The sequence below is a fragment of the Nicotiana sylvestris genome, chromosome 8, assembly GCF_000393655.2.
Source record: "Nicotiana sylvestris chromosome 8, ASM39365v2, whole genome shotgun sequence".
Taxonomy (NCBI): domain Eukaryota; kingdom Viridiplantae; phylum Streptophyta; class Magnoliopsida; order Solanales; family Solanaceae; genus Nicotiana; species Nicotiana sylvestris.
The window spans coordinates 15,689,592-15,710,047 of NC_091064.1; the positions used below are offsets into that span (position 1 = coordinate 15,689,592).

Genomic DNA, 20,456 nt, shown 5'->3' on the forward strand with positions numbered 1-20,456 from the left:
CATGATTATTACTTTGGGAGGCAATGATATATAGTAAATTATGTTGACGGTCATGTAAAAAAAATTAAACTTAAACTTAATAAAATCTTATCAAAAGTTAGTAATGTTTCAACAAAGATTAAATGGGTTTACATCGTCAAGATTAAATTGCATCCCAAAAAATAAAAAGAATAAACTTTAAGCAAAAGTTTAAAACCTCTTATTACAGTTTGTCTTTAGGCCTCCAACATTGTTGAGCTGCCTTTGATAAATTATTCCCGGCATAAAACTTATTTACTTATTTTTAACTTTTCAACACATCGCGTGCATTTAGAGCGGTAGATATACATCAAAATTTACGTTCACTATTAGGTTTGCCATATATTTTAAATGTGTGATTGATCTTTTGGACAATTTCATGATATATTTACTAGTTTCTCAATAATTTGGTGAACATTATGCATCCTATACAATTCTTGTACTGTTATTCAAACCACTTATTCAAATTCTATCTTTCATTTCAAAAAAGAGAAAAAAGAAAAGAACAAAGAAAGTGAGAAGGTAGTAAAAATATATACTATTATATATATATATATATATATATATATATATACACTATATATTATGTTTGTGATAAAAGGCCTTTGATGCCATAAATTGATGACTGCTTTTTAGCTTCTTTGAGGTCAAGGGTTTCGAGTCGACAGCGGTAATTCCCAATTTCTCTATAATCCTTTTATCGAATTTCAATGTCAATTTCAATTTCAACTTTTTATGATTTATTTTGAGAATAAAGATTCAATTTTAATTGCAGATCAGAAAAAGGCGATTTTTATATCAGCTGTTCAATCGATTTCAGGTTTAATTTCTCTTCCGATTTCTAATAAAAACAATTTTTTAATTTTCCCTTTACCTCCCGATTTGCATATAATCATTGAATTTGTCGATCTAGCATATATGTAATATAGAAAACTTGAAAGAAAATTATGTGTCTGTGCGCGCGGGGGGTGGTGTGGGTGTGTTCGCGCACAATCTCTCTGTGTGTGTGTGTGTGTTAAGAGGTCTCTGTGTGTGTTTGTATGTTCCTGTGTCTCTGTGTTCGACTCTGTGTGTGTGTCTGTGTGTTAAGAGGTGTATCCACTGCCTTTAGATACTGAATTAACCCTTTGTTGTCATTCCAAAGTACCCTTTATTTCTAATAAATCTTTTCTTGAAAAATCTGTTGATTTGTTTTTGTTTCACTAAGTACTGGGGACCAAATTTCAGCTGTAAATTGCTCAAAGAGGACATCTTGATGTTGCTGAACAAACTTTTTATCTAACTTTGAAGCAATTGTTTACTACTATGCACATGCTTGGAATTTCATGTCTTAGTCCGGTTCCCAAAAGCTTCATTTCTTTTAATGACGGTAGTGTCTAGGCAGCTTGCGCACATCTTTACTATTCCTCTGGATACTTGCTGCCACCGATATAGGTACCGGGGTAACATTGTCCCTCAAGGCTTAAACAAATGAGAAGAAATCACCTGGCATTTTTTTTCTCTCCACTGTAATTTGGTTCCCGAAAGCTTATTTCCTGGTACCTGATTTAATTAAAGGAAATTCTAACAAGGCTTCAAAATGTGGTTCAACAATTTGAGTCATTCCGTTGCACTTTTTCCAATGTCTTGCTGTAGGATTATTGAAAAGTCGAATGTTCTTCAAAGTCTCAATTAGTGTAGTTTTCAACTTGCATTCAGGGAATATGGAGCAAATTTATACTTGCAATTATAACTCTAAGCTAGAACTCTCAACACAAGCATGGACATGTTTTATGTGTGAAATCACTCTGGATATATAACTATTTCTTTGCAAATATAGCACTGTGTTAGGTTTCTGCTGCTATCTCGGTGCAATGAGCTATAGTAACTTAAAAACTCATTGTTTGGTCGATCAAAGGGAATTAATTAAGATGGGATATTGAATAGCTGAGTGCTCACACTTCTTGTTAGTAATTTGTTTTTGACTTCTTGCAGCTGACTTGTGTTTTTGAATGCACTTTACAGTAACTTGAGCTATGGGAAAGAGGAAGTCAAAGTCAAAGCCACCTCCAAAGAAGAGGATGGACAAACTTGATACTGTTTTCAGCTGTCCTTTCTGTAGTCATGGCACCAGCGTGGAATGTCGCATGTAAGTTAATTTTAAAGCACTCTCATGTCCAAGTTTTTTCTTGTGTAGGCATGGGATAGATTGAGCTTTTCCCTCTGCACCTGCTCACCACTTTAGACATTGTTAGATGCAGATGGTAACTCCTAAAATAGTCCCTTTAGATTATGTCATTCCCTTCCCCCTTCTTCCAACAGCCAAAAAATCAATAAATAAATGTAAGGAGTGGAATACATTTTATCATCCAGCTTTATAAATGCCGTACCTGCTAGTTTTTACATGGAAGTGTTCAGTTGCATCTCTCGGTGTATTTAAAAAAATTCAACTGATCATGAAAAACATGCATTACTTCTCATTCTTGATCAGCAATTAATATATCTTTTGATTGCTTTTTGCTCATTCTTATGACAAGTTTGTCTTTCCTGATATTCAGTGATATGAAAAACTTGATTGGCGAGGCGAATTGCAGGATCTGCCAAGAGAGCTTCAGCACCACAGTCACTGGTATATCACATTTGGTTTCTCGTGTATCTCTTAATTTATTTATGCTTATGTTTTGTTATGTTACTTGATTAGATGATTAAAATCACTGGGCTGAAAAATATAACTAGTAACCTACTACTTCCATGAAAACTTAGTCAGAGAATCGGGACTAACTTATAAGACTTTATCGATGTGTTTAATGAATGAGTATCTTCAAGTTTACTTACAGACTGTGAACTGAAGGATCTGCTTTCTGTGAGATAAACTGCAAATTGTATGTGCTTATGTTATACTGAGTTTATGTTGGCAAAAGATGTTGCTCTTTGCCTTCATTTGTCTTAATCTTTATCCTTTTAATGTCTCATTTAAGACCTGCACACATAAGTATAGCTTCCTAACAAATTGAACATTCAATTTATGTCGGAAATTTTTGTTTGGATGTACTGGGTTGGCTAACAATTTGTGTTTTTCTCCTTGCAGCACTAACAGAGCCTATTGATATGTAAGTGCACCTAACCTGGCCTTTGATTTCTTTCAGTGGTGGATGTAGTATGTTAGCCGTGGGTGTGGCAACCCGCTCTACCTTCAGCTTGAAATTATATAGAGTTGAACCATTTTAAGTAGTACATATTATTATACTAAATTCGCACGAGACTTACTGTAAATTCTAAATCGGCTTCTGTTATTCTTTCCTCTTCTCAGATACAGTGAATGGATTGACGAGTGTGAACGAGTCAACAACTACGAAGAAGATGATGTTTCCTACAAGTTAGATCCTAATGAATGATCTGCTTCAAGAATGTGCAGACTGTTGAGTAGCCAGAAATGACTCAAAGCTGCCTTAAGCTATGACTTCAGTTCTAGCAATTATTCCGTCGCACTGCCTAAGAAGAACCTAAACTTATCCAGGCCTCTGGAGTTCAATAAGTAGCTTCATTTAAGAGGCTTTCTATGTCCAAATAGTTTGAAACAGAGTCAGTTGCTATCTTGTTTATGTTTTGCTCCTGCAATTATGGGAACCTAATGTCAAGTAGGTGGTTTATTCCTCCTATTACATGATGCCTAGGTACATGTTAAGCCCTTCATTACCCTTAGTAAGGGATGTAAATGGATACCGCTTCTGAAATGTTCCTTATATATGTGAATAAATAATCTTTTTAAAGAAACAATCAACAACCTAGTAAAATTCTACGAGTGGGGATAGAAACAACGTAACATGACCGTTTGAAACGAGAATTAATTATTTGTAGCTTATAGTCAGATTCCCCTATATCTTTGAACAACAGGCTTAACAAATAATGAAGGGAGTGTATTGAAGGAAATTTGCAAGAAACAGGCTTAGCATATTAATAGCCCGACTGAAAAAGTTTGAACCCTAAAATCTAACTTTTGCAATCATTTAGCAGTAGTATTAGAAGCTTGAGTCGTTTGGTAGCTGGTTACAGGGTTAATTATTCATGTATTAGGAGTAACATAACCAGTACCATGTTTAGTACTCCTACTAGCTTTTAGTAACTTTGGACAAAAGTCAGCATAACAAACTAGTGTTATGTTTGGTTGCTTTTTTCATCGGGGGTGTAAGTAATACATGGATAAGTTGTACATTAAGAGAGTCGTTTGGTATGAGGTATAAGAGTGGATAAAAATTTAATACCACCTTAATATTCTGTTTGGTTAGCAAATTAGATATAAGTTATTTCGGTGTTAATTTTAACACTGGGATAACTTATACCTTATAGAAGGTGGGGTAATTAGCACCGGTATAACTTATACCTTTTGCTTAGAAATTATGCAATTGTCATTCTTAATACAACATACCAAACAATGAATAAACAATAATCCCAGCATAACTAATCTCAGCATAACTTATCCCAATATAACTTAAACCGGCATAATTTATATCGGTATAAATCGTATTCCAACCAAACGAGCCCTAAATCTATGTATTATTTATGCAAGGTAGAATGTGGAATAACTAATACATGTATTAGTAATGTGTGGATTAAGCAATCAATTGACCAAAGCCCTCATATTTATTTTAAATTATACATTTTACAATTAAAATAAAGTAAATATTTAACAAAAAATAATATGTACATTACAATCTATAAATTTTTAATCCATGCATTACTAATCCTTACACAACTAATCCCTTCCTAATTAAATCATGCATAACAAAATTCTGTATAACTAATCCCTACATAACTAGTTCATGCATAATTAATTCCTACATACATTACTAATGCCTGCATAACTCTAACCAGCAACCAAACGAGCTTATGCACTGCCAAAGTCCTATACAAGGACAAAAAAAAGTCCAGTACAAGGACTAAGATTAGACCAAACTCTTATGCTGAACATGGTTATAAAGCTAACCAAATAACCATTCAAGATAGGCGTAAAATCAAATATATATGGATTAATATTAGAATTTAAAATCTAGACATCGGTGTTGTTTTCAGAAGAAAAAGAAAACGAATTGTCTTCTACTTCAAACACCATCTTCAAATGTAGCCATCATCATCTATAGAACGGTAAACCATTCCTTCACCTTTTCTAAAACCTCATTTAGTTGTAAGTACACTATCATCTATTTCCTTTCTTTTATGAGTAAAGAAGAGTTCTCTTTCTTTTTCAGAAATCTATTTATCTAACTACCTACATTTTAATAACATCAAATATACACTGCATACACATAATGTTTGGGTGCCGAGAGTCTATCGCAAACCGCCAGCCTCTCTACCTCCACAACACAAGTATCTGATAACTCCGTCCACTAAGACTCAAACTACTGGAAAGAAATCACATAATTTATTTCGAACTAAATAAAGTTCTGTCTAGGTTAAAAGGAGAATCTCTTTCCATTTGAGTGTGTGCCTACCTGCATAGTTGCCAAAAAAATTGAACAAGAGCCTCTCTTTTATGTAGAGGTGCTTAGATGGTTTTCAGAGAGTCTGATTGCCATCCTATTAAATCATAACTACAATGTAACAGCAGATCTTGAAGAAGATGACCAATACAAATTACCATTACATATGGTCACCAAATATGACACTATAACATCAATACATTTAGTGTCAACTTGGCTCCAAAATATGTAAATGAGAAGACCAAGTAAATTGGGTTTTCATTTTCAAGCAGTAAAATGTGCTCCATAATTAGATGAGACCGCGTCTCAGATGACAATGAAATATTGACCATAAGGCCATGGAAATGGGAGGCATGCGGTTGACCCCGACTAAATAAGTAAGCAGAAGCCGAGCAACTTGGCCACCACCATGATTTTTGAGTCTAAGATGAAACTGGAGTATAATACATAGGCGAAATGCCTCTTGTTTGAAAAGCATTGATGCGTGTATCTAATTAGGTTATGAAGTAGCCATCCAGATCATCTACAAGATAGTCATAAGGTTCGCCAGTCCCATAATCAAACCCTTCACAAGATGGAACCATTGGAATTGGAGCAGCTTGAATGTTTCCCACATTCTTCAAATTGGCAGCCTTTGCTCTGCCTTTCACAGTTCGCTTGTTGTCCAAAGGAAATTCAGCAGTAAGTCTTCCCATTTGCTTTTGCAAATCAGAAACTGATACATTGGTTACCTTCCCTTTGGGGATCTTTTTCCCATCAACAAGCTTCAGTTCCAATCTGTACAAGGCACATGCATCGTACTTGTTGATCTCATACTCGTAAAGATGCCATTCCAGATTTTTCATCGGTTGTGGATCCATGTAGTAGGATCTTTTCAGCCCTCCAAATTCATTCATCATTTGCTTCCTTGACTCGTGCCAACCCCGTCCATTATAATCCGGCAATGACCTCTGCTTTCTGTTTCCACTTTCAAACGCTCTTCGAGGCTTATCAAAGAAAAGCCACTCCCTAATTGTTTCACCTTCAACAACTTTAAGATCAAAGAGCTCTGCAGAAGCATAAGCAAACCAACCGATATCAGATTTTACAAGTAAAGAAAATCCGGCAATGAGAATACAGAAATGCCACAGCACTCTTACCGGGTGCATTCCAGGGGGATTTTGCCGTGGCAGCACCCTCACACTCAGGAACACCAACATCTTTTCCATGTGCTTTTGCACCAAGAGCTTGAAAAAGCAAGTTATCCTTTAAGCCGATACCCATTGGCCGAACAACTGGAGGCCTCCCAGGATAACCTTCATTAGGTGCAAGAGAAGCATGATAGTCACTGCAGTAGTCTTGAGACTTCTGACACCAGTCTGACCCCATCGCAGGTCGGGGGCAATCCCAGAGTGCACATTTCGGCCCCAGGAAAGCAGAGGCTGGAGGACTAATATGAATAGGAGGCAAAGCATCCTCTAGGCAAAGATTTAGAGCATCAAATCCAGGTAAGTACTGCTGATCGTATTCTTGATGCAAATCAAAAGAATGGTAATCCAAATGGGTTGCAATGCCAAGATTGTTAATTCCCGCATTGTTAACCACTAAAGGCAAGCCTTTGCATTGATCAACCAAGTGGAAACCTTGCTCCTGCAGCACCTGAGTTGCATTGAAACCCTACGGCAAACAAATCGCTTAACAGGTAAGAACTAATTGATCACTTAACAGGCTAGCTACACTAGCAGAAAAAACAAAAAATTGCAAAAAGCCTAATCTTCACTTCTTAGAAATCAACCAAAAAAGGAGAGACAAGAAAAACTATCTGAAAAGAGGGTCAGGAGACTATTTACATAAATGAAAAACATGAAGTAGAGGATAATGGTTACGGGGAAAGATCAGAAAAGATTGGACCAACAACGGCATTAAGAGAGCTTCAAGCAAGATAACAGTCATGACAGACATCTATATAAGGGCTACAAGACCAGCAATATTACTTACGAGGGAATGTCGGGGCTTAGAGGGCCCACATATCTCCAAGATGAGCATTTTAAAAATATAAATGTTAAGATGGAAGTCCAGACATAAGAAAAAGGACAAGATTACAAAAGATCATATCCATTATCCGCTGGTCTGTAAGTGTGACGCTATGATGATTAAACATGCTACGGATGACGAGATAGACCAAAAATCATATGAAGGAATATTGCGTTAAAAGACCCACAATCGCTCGGAAGCAATGCAAAGTCACCTAAAAACCACAACGCAACACAAATATAGAAGGATTCATATAGGCAATACCAAGAAGTTGATATTAAGGATTAGTTATTAGTAGCAATGTAATTAAAAGTCATCGCCTTGTCGCTTAAAGCGATGAAGCGAAGCGAAGCAAGCTCAATATCAATATTATAATACACTGAACGCTGAAATTAGTTATGTAAATTGCAATTTGATTATTATGGTACTAAATACATATGAGTTTAGATGTTTTTAAAATTCATTAGTTGTGCACTTTACTTCAAAAATGCATGCGCTTTACTTTTCACTTTTCACGTCAAACCCCAAGAAACATGTATCTTTGTGGGTTTTTCGCTTATAAAAACACTGATTGTAACACTTAAACTGCACCCGGTTTTGCCAACTCAGTGTAAGATAAGTTTGACATTTAGAATATCCCTAGCTTCTCTGTCTCCAAGTTGCCTTAAAAGACAAGTAAGTATTATAATGGAAAGAGCCAGAATAGCACGTAATGGATATAGAGGAATCATACAAGAGACCAACTAGTTTGGGTTGAAAAATAGTTGATTGATTGATATATATGAAGGAAAGGATTTCCAAATCCAAGATTAGCTGGATATATCATCGCGAAGCACAATGTGGCTGTAAGTGATATCCAGTGAGGTGGTGAAACTTCTTAGAGCAAAAGGGCATGGAAGAAAGATCCAGCTACTGCTGGGGAATTTTTTAACATATATATTAAGAGCAATCTGGAGAAGCATCCAAGAACCAAGTATTATCTCTCCCAGTCAATATATAAAGAATTTATCAATAGTGAAAGGTTACCCAAGGAGAAGCAGCAACCTCATAATTACCAAGTTCTGTACATCAAACATCAATCCACTCATCCTCAAACTAATCTACAAAAGATCACTCTTACACAAGATGATACCAATCAGAAGAGTCCAGCATATGCACAAGATGAAATTACTAAGTAATATGCATACCTCTTGAAAACCAGTAACACTAACTTTTTGAGCATCAGGCTCAGGCTTAGGCGCAGCTAATGGACTGGTCGCATCATCTTCTTCCTCACCAAGTAACAGTCTATAGATGTCTGATGATGAAACAAGGCTTCCTCCCTGCAAAGTCACCCATGAATGTAAAACCCGTAATTGTATATCTCTATACCACCAATACTTGAAGACAGAAGCCTACTTAACAATATCACGTTTACTTTAACGAATCAACCACAAACGAAGACAGGAAACATAAGTTCACACATAGCCTACTATACTCATAAACACTGTCTTTTGATTAACACAGTGAGACTGATCTGCACTCCCTATAAACCTAAATTTTCTATAACCATGTGCTCAAGCATGTGTCAAGACACAACATCATTAAAAACACAGCTTACATATAAGAAGACATGTCAACTTGCAAAAAGAATTTCTTGGCGATGCGCACACCTGTATAAGAGTAAAATCCAGTGAACTTCAAGTACTTTCTATTTTTGTTTTTATTTTGTATAACGTTGCCCTAAGATGAATTTAAATGAAGAAATACGGTCAGTGAGGATTCATATAGCCGACCCAACTCGTTTAGGACTGAGGCGTCGTTATTGTGGTTGTAATGTGCACATGATGGACAGGTACAAAGGTGTAAAAGCTCTTGGTGTGCTCGGAGCTAAAATGGACAAAAGTGTTTGTTCTTGCCTGCAAAGAAGAAGCCGGGGATGGCTCATTGAGCTCAGCTTTCCATTCGCGCAGCATCTGGTGGACTTGCTCTTCAAGCAACCCAACATCATAACTACGGCTTTCTTTCCTTGCAGATTGTAGATTAGTTAAAACACCCTGCAGATCATCGACACGGTTCTTTGCCCTGTCCTTGAAGAGCTGGTGCGATGCAGACTTGCACGCACCCCTCTTCGAAACCTTCCTCATCCAATCAAACAGAACAATACCCTCAACTCCTCACCTGCAAAAAACAACAAGTAAATACTTAGCTCTAAACATCCTATTATGTTTCGCATTTTCTCTTAAAATACATATCCAGCACAAAACCTAAGCCAAAGCTAACAAACAAGATATCGCTACGAATTTCCTGTTAGAAAACCAATACCTCAAGCGGAAAAAAAAACCAAAATTCACAATCAACTGTAGGGGCGGATGTAGGCTTTAAGATATGGGTTCGGCAGAACCTAGTAGCTTCGGCCCAAATCCTGTATACTATGTGTTAAGAAATTTACTAAATATGCACATAAATCAAATTAAGAACCCAGTAACTAGCATTTGAGGTTGCTGTCCTAGAATCCAGAACCATGAAGTTCAAATCCTGGATCTGTCTCCGATCAAATGCAGTACTAAAATTCAAACATTAATTTCTTATAAGAACCCAATATTTCCCACAAGCACAAAGAGGAGCCCAATTATGACTATACCCCATCACAAACAAAAATTCCAAAAAAAGCCCAAAATCAGTAATGAACGAGTACCCAAGTAATAAAACCTTCAAAATGAGCAAGAAAACTCGATCCTACTAAACATCCCAGAAAGCTACACGATCTCGATGTGGAAAAAACAACTTACAAACCCCTAATTTTTGGAATTAAAAAGCAATTGCAGCATCAGATTCTACTCAAATTATGAATATATAAAGCACAAAAAGCAGAATAAAAATGGAAATGGGTGTTACCCGGGGGGGGGGGGGGTAATACCTGCTAGCGGTTCGTGGGTAGAGAAGAAACGAACGAATGTAAGTGAAGATAGAAAAGGGTAAAGAGAGTGAAACTGCTCTCCTCTTTCTATAATTTGTTGGAATTTTGATATGAGATTTGTGTGCGTTACAACTTACAACTAGAAGCAGAAGACTGGTTAGTGGTTTGTATCAAATACCTAAAGAATAAAAAACAACAATCTGATGACAATTCATGCGTACGCGGCAAAAGCATGAGAGGAGAGGATATATGCTTTGCTTTTTTGAATTTCCTTTTATACCCACCCTCCTCCTTTTTTTTAAAAAAAAAAGTTTAAACAAAAACATTTAAAGGAATATTTTCATTGAAGGATTTTAATATATATATATATATATATTTGATCTTGTTATACCGTATAATTTTCCTTTTCAAAAGAATCCCTTGCGTCTCCTAACTCAACAACAACGACCCAGTAAAATTCTATAAGTGAAGTTTGAAAAGGATAGAGTGTACGCATACCTTACACTTACCCGGGGAGTTGAGAAGCAATTGCGCCTCCTAGCTCCCCTCAGCTATTTAAATCAAATATTTGACGGCCACACACTATTAATTTAGATTCATGCCACTTAGACCTACTAAAAAAAATAAGACACTTTCTAAAAATTATATATGTATGTATTTTATTTTTAAGTTTCGAGCCCGAAACCTTTGATAAAGTAAGATTCCAAGAATTTTACTGCACCCCTTAATTGTTTCCTCATCCTTATCACATGAATAGGTAACTATTTAATAACTCATGTCTTATACTAAAATTTGTATTGATACTATATATTTTGATGATAATTAGTTCTAAAAATAGGCTGATCTTTTCCTGTATAAAGGGAAACATAAGAATAGATTAGTTAAGGTATGGCAGGCAAAAGGACATTGCCCCCCCCCCCCCCGCGGGGGGACGCTGAAATAGAGTTACATTGACTAGGGGTAAGGACTAAGGACAAAAATCACAAAATTAGAATCTTGTTCCCAATATGAAGTTTGAGGTCTACAATATCATGGTAGATTCTTACTCCTGTTATTGGAATGTCAATTCCTTTCTTAACACAGATGACAACCTATTTGCCTCAAAAAATAACGTACATACATTTACACCAAATTAATAAATGAATGATACATTTTTTTACATAGGTGTTCATTGCTTAACAATGATTAACTAATACGTATTTTTCCATCAATTTATCACTTAACTATCGTGAATTGATATAATTTAATGTAAACACCGATTCTGATTAAGTTTCTTTCATCTTTCTCCTGGATAAACAAAAGAAGGCCTCTATCAATCAAATTAGTAAAATGTCTGATACCAAGTTGGACAGATTCCTTGACACAGCCTTATTATATGTAAGGGAATAAGTTTTGCAAGTTGTTTTAAATGCAATCTAGAAGGGCTGTACGGTGCACAAAGTATTTTGTATTCACACAAGGTCTGGGAAGGGCCGCACCCACTAGGGGTGGGTGTGATGTAGACAACCTACTATAATACAAATATTAGTTGTTATTTTCACGGTTTGAATCCGTGACCTATAAGTCACAGAGACAACTTTATCATTGCTCCAAGACTCCCTTTTCGCAATCTTGAAGGGCTGCAATATCACTAAATCAAAGAAAATTGATTCTCATGACACTTCTCATCAAGAACCAAGTGCAGAATAGGGCTTTTTTTGATGATGTGGAACTGAGGGATTGGTCACTTTTGTCACCCAAATTAGAATATGAAGCCTTTATGAGCAGCATCCAGATCCATCAGCAGAAAGGCATTTTTGTGGGTGAATAAATTAAAAGAGAAAGAACAAGGCAAGGAAGGCATAAAGGGTACACTCCATTATCATTTTCAAGATTCCCTATAGTCAATTCTTGATGCTCCCCTTTGGTATTGAACTGTACAAAAGGATCAATACTGATATTTGCAATCTATAATAATTTTTGCAGATAAGGAGCATCTGAACATACTTTTCACTAGTATCAACATCAGATGCTGGTTGAAGCGATCACTCCGAATCAATAGTGAAACCAGAAATTTTCTCAAGGACGTTCAAAATTGAAAGAAGTAAAAAAAAAATCCCGACAAGGGGTGTTCAATATATGTTACGTATCTCTAAAACATGATATTTTACCTATATACGCAGTGTAATTTTCCGACAAAGGGTGGTCAATTGACCACCTTACCAAAGTGTAGCTTCGCCCCTGCTCCGAATTCCCCATATTTCAAAAGTTTTCATTCTATAAACAAATGATAAGTTTCTTAAGTGTGTGCCATCAAGCAGCAACTTTTCTATTTGGTCAGGTGGATGAATGTAAATTAAGTAGAACATGGCACAAAACGAAGGTTGCACAGCAAAATTTAGGCTACTTTCACCAAATTTAACATGGAGTGGAACAAATGAAGCTCTAAAATGGTCGCCCTTCAACATCTAATATTCTTAACAACAGTGGCTAGTTCAAAATTCAACTTTATTTACAGTGAGCAGACAAGAAGCTTAGGCCGCGCTTTACTTGAAATAGTCAAATAGGACTTTGATCTAAAGAATGAAAGGGAACAATATGATTCCTATTGTTAGCCAAAACTGAGCAAACAGATCATGCTGGTGTTGCTGTCTTGCCTTCTTTAACATGAGGATGTCTGAGATTGAACATACCAGCAAGTCCCTTTTCCCTTGCTAGCTGTTCTAGTTCTTGAATTTTGCTTTTGAGGCCCTCCATCTCCTTTTCCAATGCTTCATCTCGTTGCCTCAATTTCTGAAATACACCCGTTTGAACTGAGATATAACTTGAACACATATATCTAGGATAAATGGTTTGCATGTTCTTACGCGAAATAAGAAACTTTTCGAATTTCTGCTTAGGTAGAACATAAAATGAACATAGTTCTATTGAATACCACCCCTCTTAAATTTGTAGAGATAAATCAACAGACTAATGCACGTTGTCGTCATCCAAGGCAGTCAGATTTAGATAGAATTTAAAACACAAAAAAGGAGAGATGACAAAGTACATATTTTGGATAATAGATAAAGCATACTATAGAGTTTGCCAAGACGAGAATAAGAAGAATATGAGAGGACTACCTCCATTTCTTGCCTACGAAGTTCCTCCTTCTTAGCCTCTGACCGAGCACTTCTCTGCACCTCAAATGCAAGAGCAGCAACTGCGACCTGTTCACCAAATTGCAAAAGTTGCACAAAGATTAGAAGATGCGCTAGAAGTAGATGGAAGGCAGGTCACATTTCAAGGGTTAAAGTTGGCTACAAGTCTCAAGAGATTGAAGACATAGAAATGATGCCCTTAGAGATTGGTCATGTGTGTGGTTGGATGCCCTGAACAGAAATAGACAAAAAAAATTGCAACCTCCTAGTCATAAGGTGGCAACTATTACCCTTGTGACAAATCTTACTGTGCCAGCAAGTACAAGACATCACAATTGTCAGGACTTGCGGCTTATTCTTTTCAAGAACTTAATGCGGTCATTGAACAAATATTTTTTGAGTAAGCAAGTAGACAAATCCGATCATTCATTAAAATGTTAATACTTCAAAAAACACCCAAAACCAATCCTAAAAACTTCCCAAGCCTTCTCGTATCTTCCTCCACTGACATATATTTGGCTACTGCACTATCCGATTGTCAAATGTCTATTGCATATGTTATTTTGGAATTAAAGGAGTTCTCTGTCAAAGGGCCTTTCAATAGCTTTATCCATAAGAAAATAAATGTTGCAAGAACGCAATGTAGAGAATCTAAATATTGTCAAATGCATGAAATAGCAGAGGCAACTCTGACCTTCAAACCCGTATTGCCATCACAGGTTGCTGAGACTTTAATTTCTTCGAAGCAAATTAGCCAAAGCAATAATTCTATAATTATCAAGACTCAGATATTGTGCACATGCACGAAGCTTGCTATGTATATTGAGATATGAGAATTTCCTAAACAAGGTGGTACTTGTCTCATGGCTCTTTCTGCCTTCTTTACTAGCAGTGGCTTTCTGGTAGAATCAACATTAGGGAAGTTGTACAGAAAAAGATTTAGAAGTCATGTTGGTCTAGGCAAGTCGCACACATCAATGGAAGACAAGTGCTATAAGCTTGTGTATTATGTGTCAGCGGACTTCTACAGAGAAGGATTTAGTGGTTGTATTGGACTAGGCTATTCTCGCACTTATGGCAGATAAATGTTAATGATCATGGACTTTGAGACTTAAGTGGATTATTTAAAAAAAAAAAAAAAAAAATCAAATGAATGCTAGTCTGGAAATCATGGATTTTTCTTTAATTGACAAAGATAACATAACATGTTCCTTTTTTTCTTTTTGGGGTAACTAGGGAGAACATATCAAGTTTTACATGCTTAAAATTTGTATCATTCGATGCTTAGCAAAGCTTGTCTGCGCTCTCACAACAATTAACATGTAATAGATAAGAATCAGGATAGCTAACTTTGCAAATATTATTGCAAAAATCGAGTGGGAAAATAAACAATACCGAGAAAACAAAAAATTCCCCCAGAAGATCAACAGCTGCTTGAACCGCTTTCTCTTCATTCAAAGGTCGTATTCCAACATCAGTTGCATGGCCATAAAGCCGTCTTTGCATGGTTGTTGTCATTCGGTGATTCGCCTGGTTTCAGCAATGGATGTAATGAAAAAAATTATCTATATTAAGAGAAACTCTTAACAAGTCAAAGTAAAAGCAGAAGTGGAGAATAACTTTCTGAAAGAGTGAAGGCTACTAGAGTATTCACATCTGAAACAAGATATGGGCATATGTATTGAAACATATCTAGAAAATATTCAGAGAGTGATGCAAGAGTGCATGTAAACAATTGCAGACAAACTCATGAACAATAATACAAGCCAGAATTAACCACAAATATGAGACTTATTCAGTAAAATCATCTAAAACATAAGAGTCCCTTAATGGAGATACCGCTAGCACCTTTGGACACACAATAGTCTTCAAAAGTGACCATCACACTTGTGATGTCAAACCAAGTATCTGCTAGTCACAGTTTGTTATCAATATGTTAATACATTCTTGTCAATGTCTAGATCACATTTTGTTTTTACATTTTATTCCATATAAAATTTGTAGCAGTCACTTGTAAGTATGTTATAAGAAGCAGGTAGTCTTTCTAACAGAGCAATCATGCCCTTGTACAACAACAAGATTTGCACTCTTGCAGCGACTTATTGCAATTTTATGTCTCTATACTACTAACACTTGAGCAGAGACTTGCCAACATTTGAAAATCAGCACATCTCTGTTCTTGTCAATTTGAGACCATTTCTCAATGTACGGCTCCAGCAAAGAGCAGCCACCCAGCTTTAGGAAATGGACACACTCTTCTAAACTAGCACTTGTATCCAGTAATCGTACTATCAAATTAAAAAACGAGGAACTTATACCCTCTCCAAAAATCCCTTTCATTATGCAACTTGACTCATAGCTACACGGAGAGGTTATGATGACAGGGAACAAAAATATCCTCTTGGTTGACCTGTGCAAGAAAATCTTCCAAGTATTGATACATTGAGCCCTCTAAAACAATCCAATCTTTTTTCTTTGCTTTTGTGCAACTCGAGTTTTCGACTCAGTTACCTGCTATCTCCTACCAATACAGGAAATAAAATGATCCAACCTTTTGGCAAAGCCAAATGTGGATCACAACCAACAAAAGGTGGTAAAGTCCCCCAACAATTCTTCAACAAATAAATGAATGTCACATTGGAACAAAACTAGAATCGACAAGTTCTCACCAATTTAACAGCAAATTCCATAATTCTTCGACATTTTTATTTTATTTTATTTATTTCCTACCCGGTGTCCGGTACCTGCTTTGGGGGCAGACTACTCCAGATTCATGGTAGGAAGTACCAATTTGGCGATAAAGCACTTCCAACCAAAAGTGACTCCTTTCTCATGGCTCGCACCCGAGACATGTGGCCTACATTTTGAGCTCTTTTAAAATATACAATTCCTTGATTGGTGAGCAACTCAAGACCAACCAAGACAAAGACCACAAGAATGTAATTGGACAAACCAGAATTGGAATTACGATAAGACAAAATAAAATTCACACACAATCATTGACTCAACTCCTCCTATTTGAGTGTCGCAAACCACAATAGACCCAAGACTGGCCAAAGAACATTATGGGTTCGACTTCGTGATTCTACCATTTGCCCATTTAATTTAATTAGGTTTGAAATTTTATTATTTGCTTATTTAGTGCATTTTTAATATTTAAAGATATTGGGTTCAGATGAACCTGATACAAACTAGGGAGAACCACGCCCAAAAGCTAGCTATTGAGGTGAGAGAACTATATAAACCTCACATCGGGCATATTGTAATACCGATATGGTACTCGAGTCTCATACCTTGCAATGGACCATAACAAAACCCACCCTGAGAACAAGGATTGTGATAGGTTACTTTTAAAATGGTTTAATGATGATTGAATCCAAATAATTCATATAATCGACATCAACTAGTTTGAAATTTACATGATTCATCCAGTCATCAACCCAACAAAAATACAGTAACACAAATAACAAAGATAAACAAAACTCGAATCATAACAGGAAAGAAAAATAAAACATTTATAGTAACACAATGATATAATTGAAGGGTTTATAAGATATTGGGATTATTAATACCTGGGCAATGCTGATGATCAAATGACGGAACTTGGGGTGCAAGCCAGCCTCTTTCTTGAGCCTAGCTGCAATGGGTTTGCTTAAAGTTTTTAAAGCAAGTGTCCCTAACTTCAATAATGGGAGAACCATCACTTTCGGTTTTTGAGTTCTCTGCTTTGTTACTGTCCCGCTAATTGCTTGATCTGGGTATTTTAATGACATCAATTAAAAAGTAAAGACTATCATTTCGAAGAAATTTTTTGTATTTATATCTGATTATTTGTTTGTTGAGAACTAAGATATTGACCAAGAAGCGGAAGGTTCATTTTCTTGATGAAGAAGCTAAATGCTTGTGAGGAAGGGTTCCTTTTCCACCAACTTGTGCGGCAGGTTAGTTGTGGAAATTCGTAAGTGGTTTTTTGGATGATGATGTCTGTGTGTAAATTGTAAAAGGCAGTTAGGAGGAAATGCATTAATATTAGGGTCAAATTATTTAATTAGTTTGTTTGGCCAAGTTACCAAAAGTATTTTTTTTTTTTAAAAGTGCTTTGGTGAGCATCCGTTTATGTTTGGTTAATTTATTTGAAAAATATTTCTGAGCAGCAATTAGTGTTTGGCCAAACTTTCAAAAATCGCTTCTAAGTATATTTTTCTTAGAAGTGTTTTTCAAAAAATTACTTTTAGAGATAAGCTATTTTTTTCTGCTCCTCCAAAACTGCTTCTGTTTCTACTCAAAAATACTTTTTTTCCTCTAAAACTTGTACAAACACTTCAGCTTTGAAAAAAATAAACTTTTGTTTTGAAGAAAAAAAGTTCTTTTGGCTTGAAGAAGCTTGGCCAAACATGCTATAATACTCCTTTCGACTCAATTTTTGTGAATGTATTTGACTATTGAAGTTTAAGAAATAAAAGAAGATTTTTGAAATTTATGGTCTAAAATAAATCACCAAAATTTGTATGACTAGAAATAATCTCATTAAAAGGTAAAAAGGGAAATTTAAAGTTGAATTGCTACTAAATATAAAAATATGTAATTTTTTTTTTTTGAACTTACTAAAAAAGAAAAAAGTGTCAAATAAATTGGTCTAAATAGAGTAATATTTTTTAGTTTCTCGGTTATTTCTCGATTTTGATTTTAGTCCTTGTGGTATCTGATTAAGCATATTTAACCTTTAATTAATTGAAATGTGTACTTTTGGTCCCTTTGCTTGTTAATATTCATTTATTTATCATAATTATTAACGGTTCTGCCATTTAATTACTCATGTGTTATGTTACACTCATATTTTTACTCCATATTTGACAATAATATAATTTTAAAAATAATTCAGGTAAAAACTTATTCATACATAAAGGGACCAAAAGTAAATAGTGTAATTAATTGAAGGTTAAATATGCCAAGTCATATCACACAAATTAAAACTAGAATTTACGAGAATAACTAAGGGACCAAAAAGTGTTATTATCCCACTATATTATTTGTAGGTAATATATAATTATTCCGATTGGTTGACTCCTTCGAATTAGCGAACGACTGTTTTGAAGTCTACGTATTATAATTCAACAAACCCTCCCCCTCTCTCCCCCCCCCAAATGAAATCATTTATGTGTAACGTGATAACTTTGAGGTCAGTTGCCACGTGACTAAATTGTGAATGAGCATAATTATTGTGTTAAATCAACTCAAAAACATTTTAACATAAATTATTATTTGTTTTGTTCTTAAGTCAATGGTCTATTGAAAACAATCTTTATATCTGCATAAAGATAAGAACAAGACTCATATACATTATGCTTTCAGACCATACTTATAGAATTTCACTTAGCATATTATTATTAGAAAGAATTACAAAAAAATATATATGACTTTTCACCATAACAAAAAATGACTCATGTTTTTAAGTTTTACCTCATCTAACCCACATTGTAAATATTTTGAAAGCACTTGCAAATTAAAAATCTGTGTTCTTACAACTATTGCTTCTAAAAGCTATGGAGTTAATTCTTTGTTCTCACAACCATTGTTTTCACTCTCTCTTCTTCTCACATCTTCTACATATGCTTCAAGGGGCCGTGTATTTTCTGTTTCTCCTCTTGTGTCACCAGCTTGCAATGTAAGAAAATTGAAGAGTAGAAGTCCACCATTGAATACCATTCAAAGCTTTTGTTTTGAAAGTGGGGTTTTTTTTAATTTGTTAGTTATTTGGATTTGATGTTGTTCCACTTGATTGAATATAATGACCAAAAAGGTCATCAATTGTTTATAAATTGAAGGAATTTTTACATGCCTATGTCACATAGGAAACCTTATTGCCCTCAATGTTTAAGGTTTGACTTAATTACACTTAGTATACCAAATTACCAATTCTATACCATAATTAATTAAGGGTATAATTAATTGTATATTTTTTACTCCTTAATTAAAGGAATCTGCATGTTTCTCTCTCCTAACCCCTCAGTCTCACTCACGTTTTACATATACCCACGTTCTTTTTACCAGTTTCCATCTTCTGAAACCAAATTCTCCCTCTAAATTCACAGAAAATTGAAGAAACTCTTCAACAAAGTTGGTTCCCCATTTTACTCCAGTTGAAGTTCATCAATGAAGAACAACAAAGTTCATCAAATTGAAGTCAAATCTTCAAAGTTCATACACACATTTACCTTCAACTTCAAATTTTCTCAATGAAGAAGAACAAACCTTCAAAGAGACAAGAGAGCAACAATTCCACCATTGACAGCCATTAAAAAGCTTTGAAGCTTTGAATTCAAATTTGGGTTTTCAAAAATTATTATTTGTTTTGATTGGGTGTTGTTGTAAATAATTGGGAATATGTTTTGGAGTTTATATCTCAATTTTGAGAGGTTTTGGTGAAGATTTAGACTTGGTTTTGGCTAAATTTTAGATTGAAACTCGAAGAAGAAGAAGAAGAAGAAGAAGAAGAAGAAGAAGAAGAAGAAGAAGAATTGCAGCAATTGTAGATAAATTGTAGGCTATTTTTTGCAGAAGATTTGTAGAAGTTTTAGTCGTTTTTGATTTGTGAAAACAGAAAATAAAGCATCTACAATCAGAACAATTTATCTACAAAATATCTACAAACTGGGTACATTGAATTTTAATATCCCAATTCCCATTAAATTGTAGCTAATTGGTATTTTCGACATAATTGCATCTTTTGCAGAAGATTTTGTAGGAGTTTTAGTCGTTTTGGATTTGTGAAAACAGAAAACAATGCATCTACAATCAGAATACAAATAATCTACAAAATATCTACAAACTGGGTACATTGAATTTTAATATCCCAATTCCCATTAAATTGTAGCTAATTGGTATTTTCGACATAATTGTATTTTTTGCAGAAGATTTTGTAGGAGTTTTAGTCGTTTTGGATTTGTGAAA

The 20,456-nt window shown here is 35.2% G+C and overlaps 3 protein-coding genes across 5 annotated transcripts; 1 reads left to right on the plus strand and 2 right to left on the minus strand.

Moving 5' to 3' along the window:
- The first annotated feature begins 564 nt into the window (after positions 1-564).
- LOC104229282 (transcription elongation factor 1 homolog) lies at positions 565-3,774 on the plus strand. The gene is made up of 6 exons (XM_009781902.2): positions 565-688; positions 794-838; positions 2,023-2,146; positions 2,556-2,626; positions 3,086-3,107; positions 3,308-3,774. The coding sequence occupies exons 3-6, from the start codon at positions 2,034-2,036 to the stop codon at positions 3,390-3,392; spliced, it is 291 nt and encodes a 96-aa protein (XP_009780204.1). The 5' UTR covers positions 565-688; positions 794-838; positions 2,023-2,033; the 3' UTR covers positions 3,393-3,774.
- Positions 3,775-5,605: 1,831 nt separating this feature from the next.
- LOC104229283 (transcription factor VOZ1-like) lies at positions 5,606-10,635 on the minus strand. 3 transcript variants are annotated; one of them, XM_009781903.2, is made up of 5 exons: positions 10,387-10,635; positions 9,386-9,647; positions 8,675-8,809; positions 6,614-7,130; positions 5,606-6,522 (listed from the first exon to the last, which is right to left on the minus strand). In XM_009781903.2, exons 2-5 carry the CDS (start codon positions 9,611-9,613, stop codon positions 5,969-5,971), a joined length of 1,434 nt encoding a protein of 477 aa, XP_009780205.1. In that variant the 5' UTR covers positions 9,614-9,647; positions 10,387-10,635; the 3' UTR covers positions 5,606-5,968. The 3 variants fall into 3 exon arrangements, with proteins under 3 accessions (XP_009780205.1, XP_009780206.1, XP_009780207.1); XM_009781904.2 differs by lacking the exon at positions 10,387-10,635 and adding an exon at positions 10,165-10,252; XM_009781905.2 differs by lacking the exon at positions 10,387-10,635 and adding an exon at positions 10,179-10,251.
- Positions 10,636-12,803: 2,168 nt separating this feature from the next.
- Positions 12,804-17,493, minus strand: LOC104229285 (uncharacterized). The gene is made up of 4 exons (XM_009781906.2): positions 17,078-17,493; positions 14,901-15,035; positions 13,488-13,574; positions 12,804-13,158 (listed from the first exon to the last, which is right to left on the minus strand). Exons 1-4 carry the CDS (start codon positions 17,276-17,278, stop codon positions 13,000-13,002), a joined length of 582 nt encoding a protein of 193 aa, XP_009780208.1. The 5' UTR covers positions 17,279-17,493; the 3' UTR covers positions 12,804-12,999.
- Between the last annotated feature and the right edge of the window lie 2,963 nt (positions 17,494-20,456).